General features: G+C 31.1%; 1 protein-coding gene across 2 annotated transcripts in view; it reads left to right on the top strand.

Annotated features, from left to right (window-relative positions):
* LOC110021651 (65-kDa microtubule-associated protein 7-like) overlaps window positions 1-7,566 on the top strand; it is a 19,760-nt gene extending 12,194 nt beyond the window's left edge. The window contains exons 5-10 of one of the 2 annotated variants that reach the window (XM_020720223.1): window positions 2,937-3,088; window positions 3,800-3,887; window positions 3,984-4,048; window positions 4,132-4,206; window positions 4,286-4,624; window positions 7,316-7,566. In XM_020720223.1, coding sequence (XP_020575882.1) covers window positions 2,937-3,088; window positions 3,800-3,887; window positions 3,984-4,048; window positions 4,132-4,206; window positions 4,286-4,615 — 710 coding nt within the window. In that variant the 3' untranslated portion in view covers window positions 4,616-4,624; window positions 7,316-7,566. Of the gene's footprint in view, window positions 1-2,936; window positions 3,089-3,799; window positions 3,888-3,974; window positions 4,049-4,131; window positions 4,207-4,285; window positions 4,625-7,315 lie in introns of both variants that reach the window. The other variant, XM_020720221.1, reaches the window with a different exon arrangement.
* Window positions 7,567-10,899: the final 3,333 nt, after the last annotated feature.

Genomic DNA, 10,899 nt, shown 5'->3' with positions numbered 1-10,899 from the left:
TCGACAATCGGGTCAAAACGCGTCGAAATTCAAATTTCACCAAATATTGACCCGCGATCGATCGTCACAAGTGGTTAACTCGAGCATTCGACAAGTAACAGCGGAGGCAATGTGAATTGCGGCGATCGGACACGTCGACTCTCCGAATTGCAAAGCTGGTGCGCGCAGGAGTGCGAATTGTGCAGAAGGTCAACCTAAGGCTCGGAAAGGTCCTATAGGAATCCATTTTGGGTTTCCTCATGTCGGTTTCATCCTTCTAAGTGTTAGAAGTCGATACCGCACACGCGAAACTCCAAAAGAGGACGGAAATAGGTCGAACTAAAACAAGGCGGGCACCACTTCTAAGGTTCTAAGATAGTCGCAGGAAGACCCCTAAGGCTAGATCCTAACTCCTATGAGGAATACTAGACCTCACGAAAATTGAGGTCAACACATCCAAACTTCAATCTTTACATTCAACCCGCTCAATTCTTATGTATTACATATCTAATATAATTTCCACAAAAATATAAAAGGGAAAGCCCTAAACAGAGAAAATAACTTTACCTAGCTTGTATACAATATCAGAGTGGATAAATACTTGTCTAAGCTGTGAAATCACCAGTGCAAATGCCCCCGTAGTTGTCTTATGCTCGGTGGAGGAGGAGTCATCGGAGCCTTAACCAAAGAGATGAACCAAACAATAGAAGCGCGAATGAGACTAGTGGGCGCGGGAATAAAATTTTAGGGCTTGTGTGTCGCTTTTACATTGGCATTTACCAATGTAAAAACATTAGTGTTGACATTATCTCCTCCGATTAGTCGAAGTTATTAAGATATAATGCGTCGAACTTATTCGACACGAATGTCAACACAAACCGTTAATGTTGGCGTATCATCGATGGTAAATTTTCCATAATAAGCTTCATCGGAAATCTGACGTAAATTCAATGCAAACTTTGCGTCAAAAATTATTTAACGCGAAAATGAACGCTAATAGCCAGCATTCATGTACCGAGTAGAGAGAAATCTATGCCTTGGTTTTATGGTCAAGTATGATTAGACAGAAATTGTTTGCATGGTGAAGAGACAAAATTGAGGAGGGAATTTTGTATGTTTCATTTTTTATTAAATTATCCAAATGACATCCTTTTACTCCTATTTGTTGAAATTGTGTTGGAAAATCAAATCAATTTGATTTCAAATCTCGATAAGCCCTAAAAAATTATCATGTAATTTAAAATAATGAATATCTTAATAACTAAACGTTACAAAATAAATAAATGTTATATAATCCAACATGTTGGAAAATTATATAAATATTTTCATATTATTTTCATGCATATCTTATACTGCGTCAGATATTGTAGTCAATAAAATTTTGAATATTATGAGTATGTTGAATGATTGTATGAGAATCATTTTGATATTAATATTAAGAATGATTTTTATGTTTCATTTTTTATTAAATTATCCAAATGACATCCTTTTACTCCTATTTGTTGAAATTGTGTTGGAAAATCAAATCAATTTGATTTCACATCTCGATAAGCCCTAAAAAATTATCATGTAATTTAAAATAATGAATATCTTAATAACTAAACGTTACAAAATAAATAAATGTTATATAATCCAACATGTTGGAAAATTATATAAATATTTTCATATTATTTTCATGCATATCTTATACTGCGTCAGATATTGTAGTCAATAAAATTTTGAATATTATGAGTATGTTGAATGATTGTATGAGAATCATTTTGATATTAATATTAAGAATGAAATTATGTTTATGATTACGATAGTTATAGAGTTTGTCAAATTTTGTTTCTTTTAGTGAAATTGTAGAAGAAAGTAATAAGAACGAATTTGAAAGTTTTTGTCAATATTAGAGGATCAATTTGACTTCCTGCTAAGAAGATTTTTATTTTGAAAGTAGTTTTTTTGTAAAAGCTTAATGAAAAAGCATACTAAGCAAAGAATGAATATTCATATGATTTTTATTTGATTTCTATATGACATAATTAAGTGCCACGAGAATTATTTTGCTGCATCAAAAAATATATATCAATGTATGTTAAAGTTAGTAAAGGCGCTAGAGTTAGAAGTTTGTACAAAGTGATTGAAGAATTTTCAAGCCTATTAGGATTAGATAAAGAATTAGCATTCAGTCCATATTATTTTGTATTAGTTGTGAAAATGTTTATAAAAGATATTCAAATGAGATCATTTGTTGTAAGTTTATGCAGCTGACATGTTTTCAATTGGCGAGTTAAGTATATAGAAATTCAGAATATTGAAGAATATATTTTGAATATCAAAGGCTTTGGATTAGTTTAACAAAAAATTATGAGTATGTGACATACAATTCTAGGGGATATTATATTAACAAGTATCAATGAATATTATTAGAAAAAAGAGTAGTACCCATTGTGATAAGTTTAAGTATATTTGTTCGATTATACAAACTAATGCAGATAGATGAGGATATCATTTCTAATGTTAATTTTTGGTGGTTAAAAAGGGTAAGTGTTTTAATATTATGCAATAAGTGTACATCATGGAAAACGAGCAATGATATATAGAATCATGGGAAGTAAAGAAGTTTGGCGGCAAAGTTAAGTGTAACAGAAATGTGAATGTTTAAGATGGTTTGAAATAAAGAATTAAATCTTTTGGACAATTATTATGAATGATAGAAATTGCACTTATTAGGTGGTAAATAAATTAGTGTCAAATGATTACGAAGGAAAATGATAGACTAAAGGCAATACGAATAAATGTTAAAAAAATTGCACATTTGAGTTTAATATTCAACGTAGCACTCAATAGGAACAAATATAAGTGCTTAGGTGTATAAAATATGGATCTATTTTTTTATTGTGGCATTGTAGTATAAATAAAGCAATATTTATTTGTTTACATGACTAATGCATCTTCTTGCTGTATTGATTCAGGTCTTGTGGATCCTACAGAGCTTGTAGCTAATATTGAAGCTCAGATAATGAAGGCCAGAGAGGAATCAATAAGCAGGAAGGAGATTTTGGACAGGATAGGCAGATGGCTTGCTGCTCGTGAAGAAGAAAATTGGCTTGAAGAGTACAGCCAAGTAGGTTAATAATAATTATTGTTGGTACTTTATATGTTCTTTTTCTATTTTAAGTTCCCTTGTTAATAATTTTTTATCTTACCATGTGCCTTTTTATCATGATAATCGTCTCCATTAGCCTTTTGAAAATTATTTAGGATTAGCTTTATGGATTCTCTATTTTATTTTTGGTAGTACCACATAAAGTTTCGATTGGATTTTAAGCAAGTCTTTTTACACTTCTACTCCATGTTTTATCACCTTTTTCTCTCCTATTGTACCCACCTATGTTTCTAGAGCAATTTCTTCCCTTTGCTCCACATCGTAAGTTTCCTCAATTTATTTTTCCTATCTTATTCTCATTATTTTCTACTTTCATTCTCTTGCCAAAATCATCATTATTAACTTGTATCGTCAACTTTATATTCTCATTTTTCTCATATTCAACTGACTTATTTGTCTGTAACGGCTGGACTTCAAGTAGATTATTGTTTCAGATGTAGTTTTATAAAATCCATCTTTTAATCTCCATTATTCTGTTGTATCATATTGTGCATTAACCTCCCAACTTCAACTTTTCAAATCTCTGTGATACTCTTTTATTACATGAGCTGCTGTGATTCTTGTGATCTTATCTTTCTTATATTGTGGAAGTTAGACCCTCAATATTTCTAATTTATACTCTGCCAAAAATCTTAACCTCAAATGATAAGTAGCTTACTTTTGAGTCAGGATGGGAATCGATATAGTGCAGGGAAAGGAGCTCACCTAAACCTAAAACGTGCAGAGAAGGCACGTGTGACTGTAAACAGAATTCCAGGTATCTCACTGCACCCTATTTCACATCACCTTGATAATTAAAGCCTGCAAAGTATGCTATCTTTACTTATGAGACCTCTCTTTCTAGCTATTTTAGACAATCTTATTCTCAAAACCTTTGCTTGGGAGGGCCAGAAAAGGATGCCGTTCTTGTATGATGGGGTGAGTAGATTTGTTCAAGTTTCACCACAAACTAGTTCTTTTCAGGATTAACTTTACCTATTCACGCAATTTTAGTTCTTCAGGTTCGTTTAATCTCTATCCTTGAGGAATATAGACTGAATAGGCAGCAGAAAGAAGCAGCTAAAAGGCAATACAGGGTAACTATTGTTTGCTCTTTATGAACTGAAACAAGGACCATTACCATAACCCATCGCACATCTTGTCTTCTTTCCACAGGAGCGCAAGAAGTTACACAGTTATCTAGAAAAAGAATCTTTATATGGTTCCCAACCAAGCCCAAGGAGGCATAGCAGTTTTGATTCAAAGGCAACTGGGTATCATATGAATGGAAATAGACCCGTGACCCAGTCTCCACAAAAGCTCACTTCTGGCTGTACAACTCCTGGCTTTCGGAGACCTCAGTCCTATTCCAGCCACCAACCCTTCGGGCATATTAGAAGGCTATCATCACCGCATTTAAATTTTATCAACTTACCAAGAGAAGATACCTCATCCTCCTTTGCATCCATCAGTGGTTCGGAACCCGAAGCTTTATCACTTGGCTAGTATTGACTGGTAAGTTCCCCCTCAGACTTTTACACTTGACTGATTTAGCAATTCCTAACTATATATGAACCTTATGTCATCATCATTGGATTGTTCCCAACTATCCTATGCAGTTGGCTTTCATAAAAAAGTAATCCCATGAACTCTTAAAGCTTAATAACTTATTTCTTAGCAAAAATAGTTTAATTAGCGTCAATTTTGATTCTAACTTGTTCATTGGACATTATTTTTAGGAACCAAATATTAATGTTGTAGATTAAAAAACGAGAATTCTAATTTCAATCCTTAATTTCTTTTTTTCGGTTTTATCATTGCTTAAGATTAAATTGTTCGAGCGCCAATTGTTGTCATGTATGTTTACTAGAATTTATTATGCAAGTAGATTACTGCTAAGGAATGGGATTTGTGTTTTTTTCTTCTTCTTTATAAGGATACTTTATGCGCAATGGCGGATAGAAGGGCTCCCAAATTTTATTTTCTTGATCCAATCCACTCTTGTCCCAAAAATAAAACTACAAGTCTCATGCCTTACTCCACAAGCCCCTCCGACCTCATTCCAACCTCCTTCCTGGTCTCCCAGTGAACAAACCTACCCAGCCCTCACCATCACAATGGCGGTGAAGTAAGAGAATTCCCACTCGATCTTCCCATTGCAGCGCTGCCAAATTTTGCCCTAGTAATTTTTCTTTCTATTTCCCTTTTTTTTTTATTTAAATGTTTTTTGTCAACAAGTAGCCATTGGTGTTTCTCCATCATTGTTTAAAGTGGAATGCCTGAAATTGGGGGATACATACTTGGTTGATTGGTTTGTGTGTAAAGAAACCTTATAACATATAAAGTTTACTGAGATTGATTAAATATGTAGTTTTTTTAACATTTTTATTTACAAAAGCAAAATAATTTGTATTTTACCGTTCTGGATTAATTATCGATCAGTCAAGTCATCATTTATATCATTTATCTAGGTTATATGCAGTATTATAAACTTAGCATCTTTTGTTTGTTATTATTTATATTACTATCATTGTGAAATTAACTTTTTGTTTGAATTTCTAGATAGATTCAGTTTTGATTTTCAATCTTAACTGCATTTATATCAATTTATATTGATCCATTTAATTACTAAATAGCTAAATTACTTTATTATTTTAGTCATTTTTGGGTCCAAAATTTAAAAAATCAATAATATGATCTTTTAACTGAACCATGAAAGGTTTTGAATGTCGGTTGTAAGAACAGTGTAGCTTTGTTTATGTTACTAATTTCACGCATAATTGTGTTTTTTTGTTGCTCTTCTTTTTTCATATTTAATGTTTTTAATTTGTTTTATTAGGTTTGACTTAGTTTTTTTTTTCAAATTTACTGATTGAGGACGGGCATTTTTGATTTTTCTCATACTATAGTTAATAATATATGTTATATCAAGTAGTTGATAAAGAATCGACAATGAAATAGAATAGGAGTGTGATTGAATGATACATTACTCACTTATATAAAAAAGAAATATTAATTTTCATCAGTAATAATATATCATTGAATAATTTTAGAATATGAAGGTTGGATGTTATAAATTGTAAGCTTTTTAGATCATTATTATTTTATCATTTTATATGAATAAATTCTAAGATTTTTTTTTTAAACCGTCAATGCTGGTCTTAAACCTGAATGAATAAAATTGAGGGAATTAATATATATATATATATAGATATATATATATATATATATAGATATATATATATATATATAGATATATATATATAGATATATATAGATATATAGTTTGTACACTTGTTTCAAAAATTTTCTGATTATTCCATTGTTTATATTGTCTCTAATGTGATTTTTATCAGTATTAACTTTATCTCTTGCCCTTTTTACTTGCTCCTGTTGACTGTTGTATGAAGTGTTTACTTTTGTTTTTATTATTACTCGAATCATTTTGCATAATTTCCGTTTTACTTTTGATGCACTATTTTTTTCCAAATTATGCTGTATTAATTATCTTTTTTCCTATTGGATTTCGTGAACATTCTTCTCCATTAAGCACGCCCATTGAACCCTATCACGGACCTGCAATGCTCTATGGCGCTGAATGTTGGCCTTTATAAGAGAAGCATAATCCTAAGTTAAGTGTGTTGAGATGAGAATGATTAGGTGGATGAGTGACTCTACACTTAGAGACAAAATGCGAAATAAATATATGTGTGATAGGGTTGGTGTAGCTCCAGTGACACACAAAATTAGAGAGAGCCGTCTTAGTGGTTTGGTCACATTAAACGTCGACCATTTGATGATCTGATTAGGAGAGTAGATGTTTTAGATTCGACTTATGTTAAAAAAGGCAGAGGTAGACCTAGAAAGACTTGGGCTTATTGTATAAAAAATGATCTTAATTTATTAGAAAAAATATGACACTAAATAGGATGCAGTGGGATTAAGTCTTTGTTGTTGTTGTGTCTCTTCAAGAGTTGCTAACCTCATAATCTCCTTAATCTATTCATTATGCATCGTTTTTATTTTGCTATAAACCCATCTTAGCATTTCTCACTATTGCTGTAGTTTAAGTTGGCTATTAATGAAACGTTATCATCTAAGAAAAAATTACAGACGCACTTCTTTTATCTCAACCATGATCTTAATTTACTATATATACTAGTTTATTTATTGAATGAGGCTTACAGCAATGTTTTATTTCTGCAGGAAATGCTCATTATGGAATGGGAATATCGTGAATGTACAGTAACTAGCATTGCCAGCTTGTTACTTTCGATAACAATAGGAGCAGGTAGTTTACAATGGTCCAGGTTTTGCTGACATTGTAATATTTCTATGAGCTCGTTGTTCATTCGCTGAGAGCAGCACGTTGATTCTGTTAAAGGGTTGTTCTGCTTTGTAACTATACTTGATTTTTGTATTTTGTTATTATATAAATAGTATCGAGATTTTGCATACACTGGTGGAACTAGAATTTAGAGAGGGAAGATGAAATAAAAAGTTTAGGGTCATGAATATATAAGTTTAAATTTTTTTTAAAAAAAAATTAAAATTGTTATAAGTGTGATTATTAGTTAAAAATATAGTTAATATGAAATTATTGTTAAGTTTTAAATTTTATGATAAAAATTTTAATGTATTATATAATATTAAAGAATTTAGAAAAAATTTAGGGGTCCTTAGTTTTATTTTGTGTACATGTGTCACGACCTAATTTGATGCAACTCGTCATATCGAGGTGGGTTTGCTCATATTGAGGTCATAACATATGAAATATTATCCAATATTTATTTGAAAGGAATATTACTTATTTATTTTTTCAATTTCCATAAACATAATCACTAATATCATCAAGTATTATAAAATAACATTACACAAAATTTAGTCAGATTATATCTCTATATAATAAAAAAAAATATGTACAACGATCGTGATTTAATATTTTTATCATCAAAATATAGACAACTTGATTGTCAAAAATTTAGATATAAGATATTGGCATACATAATATCAGGTTATCAATTGTAATTATGTTTTTTCTTTTTTTGAAATAATGCAAGCGAGTAAGGTAAGGGTGAGTTATCACAACCAGTAGGTTGCTCAAAATATATATTAAAAATATAGACATGTATTCAATGTAACTGAACCTAATATGTCAAAATATCATCTGTAATATCTATTGCATTGCTAGTGCCAAGAATTTAAAACTACAACAAGCATATGTTGAGGAGTATAAACAATATAATATAATAAATACAGTAAAATAACATGAAAATAAAAAAATTCATTATTTATTTAAATAATTTAAAATTTTGTATTCGTCTCTTATACCTTAATTTCTACTTATAACTCTACTTGTTCATATTTTCGTTTCTTATAATTTCATTTTCATTTATAGCTCCACTATTTCATATATGTTCAAGCGTACTAAATGCTCAGATGAATAATCACATAGAATCTAAAAGTCCTCTTACTCTCGTACTCTCTAATCATTGTTGGGGATTATGAAATTTGGTTTACGGGTTTATTGAGTTCATTTCTGATCTCTTACTCTCAAATGAATCACTAAATACATCAATCTCACTGCTGCTAAGATCACTAACAACCTTGGACTTGTCTTATTGACATGTTTTTGGGGGGTTATTTGAGCTGTTTGGAGGGGGTTACTTCCCGCAATAAGTTCGCAATAATTTTTGGGTTAGAGGTGTTCTCTGACTTTGAAAAAATTAGAGGACTTTTCTAATTATGCTCCAGGGGTTTTAGTTAATTTAAACTAAAATATATGTAAATGTTTTCAAAGTTTGGTTCATATTGTTCTTCTTTGTTCAAGGAGCACAGGACTTATTTTATTTTATTTTTATGATTTTTCTGTACTAATATATCAATTTTAGATTTGTATTTAATTTTATGGAATTATTTAAATCAGAAAATCCAGAATTTCTTAACTTAACCACTCTGACGTCGTGTCATCCTCGACAGATCCAAACTCCATGCCTGCGGTCGTCACTACACTAATGCCGCAAAACAAATTAAATAAAACTGTAATAAAACTCGAATAATACCAGGGTAACATCAGTGTAACACCAGGATAACACTGGGAAAACACCATGATAACTCCACAAAACCATGTGGCGGGTTATTGAGGGGTTATTGGGGCGTTATTGGAGTTGTTCTGTGGGGGTTATATAAGTGGAAACACGGAGGTTATTGGAGATGTTCACCGCACGCTATTATTAGGGGTTTATTGCGACATTACTGAAGCGCTTATTGGAATTGTTCTGTTGGGGTTATTGAATCGGGACTACGACGTTATAATGAGAGGTTATTGCAAAGTTATTGCAGTTGTTCTACAAGGGTTATTGAAATGGAACTATGGAGGTTATTACAGCGGTTCACCGCGTGATGTTATTGAGGGGGTTATTGCAGGGTTATTGCAGTTGTTCTGGAGGGGTTATTGAAGTGGAACCACGAAGGTTATTGGAGCGGTTCGCGCTATGTTATTGGAGGGTTATTACGATGTTATTAGAGTTATTCTACATGAATTATTGAGGTGGAACCGGGGAGGTTATTGAATTGGTTCACCACGTTATATTATTGAGGGGTTATTACGATGTTATTGGAGTATTATTGGAGATGTTTTGCGGGGGTTATTAACATGGAACCACAGACATATTGGAGATCGGTTAATGGGGGTTATTGCGGCATTATTGGGGGTTATTATAGAATTTTAGGAGCATTTACATTCATAGCCGTTTAGGATTCACGTCAGTCCTATCACTCTTTAATCAGTTATTAGTCAATTTACAGATACTGGAGCTATAGTTGATCTAAATTATTTACGCAATTATGCAATTGTGAAATAAAACTAATGCAATTAAGCTATTCTGGAAAACCAAATGTAAATAAAAAATTGCATAAGTAATGCCTACAGTATTGGTAGATTTAATATACTTATTTTTACACACTATTCTACAAAAAAGAATAATGTAATTGAATATTTTGCTGAAAACTATATCTCATGTATGTAACCCATCATTAATTCGATATATGATTCTGTGGGTTGTGGTGTAAACCAATTCTGTAATGTTGGAATAATCATGAGTGAATGTTTATGGACGGGAATATATATCTTTAATGATTTGAATGTAGGTTATATCAACTCCTTTCATTTCTAGAACTCACCAAAGAACTTCTCTTGGGACCTTATCGTAAGCTTTTTTTAAATACATCCTCCTTTCTATGTATTTCTCCAACAAACCTCTCAAAAGATTTATAGCTTCTACATTGTCCAACATAAATCCAAATTGATTATGAAAAATCTTTTTATCACTTCTTAACCTATGTTAAATTACTTTCTCTCATAAGTTTAATGTATGACACATTAACTTAATTCCTCTATAATTTGCACATTCTTTTTGCATCCCATTTATTCTTAAAAATGAGGACTAAAATACTTCTTCCGCTCCCCAAGCAACTTTTTAGTTTTAAAATAATATTTGAAAGTTTAATAAGTGAAGAAACTTCTAAATCTCCTAAGTTTTTTACACTTTTTTTGGAATATCATCAGGTAGTATTGATTTTTCACTATTGGTTTTCTTTAAAGCCTCCTCAACTTCTTTTTTAGTAATATGACGATAAAGATAAAAAAAATTTATTATTATTAATGATATTAATATCATTAAGGCTGGTCGTAATTTTAAAAACTTTATTAAAAAGATTATCAAAATATCTAATCTATCTATTTTGATTATCTTCTCCTAAGAAAAGTAATTTTTTATTTTCAATTTTAA

Source organism: Phalaenopsis equestris, unplaced genomic scaffold (assembly GCF_001263595.1).
Source record: "Phalaenopsis equestris unplaced genomic scaffold, ASM126359v1 Scaffold000137, whole genome shotgun sequence".
NCBI classification, from domain to species: Eukaryota; Viridiplantae; Streptophyta; class Magnoliopsida; order Asparagales; family Orchidaceae; genus Phalaenopsis; species Phalaenopsis equestris.
Note: the sequence above shows the minus strand (reverse complement) of the source record. Positions and strands in the feature narration are given on the sequence as shown.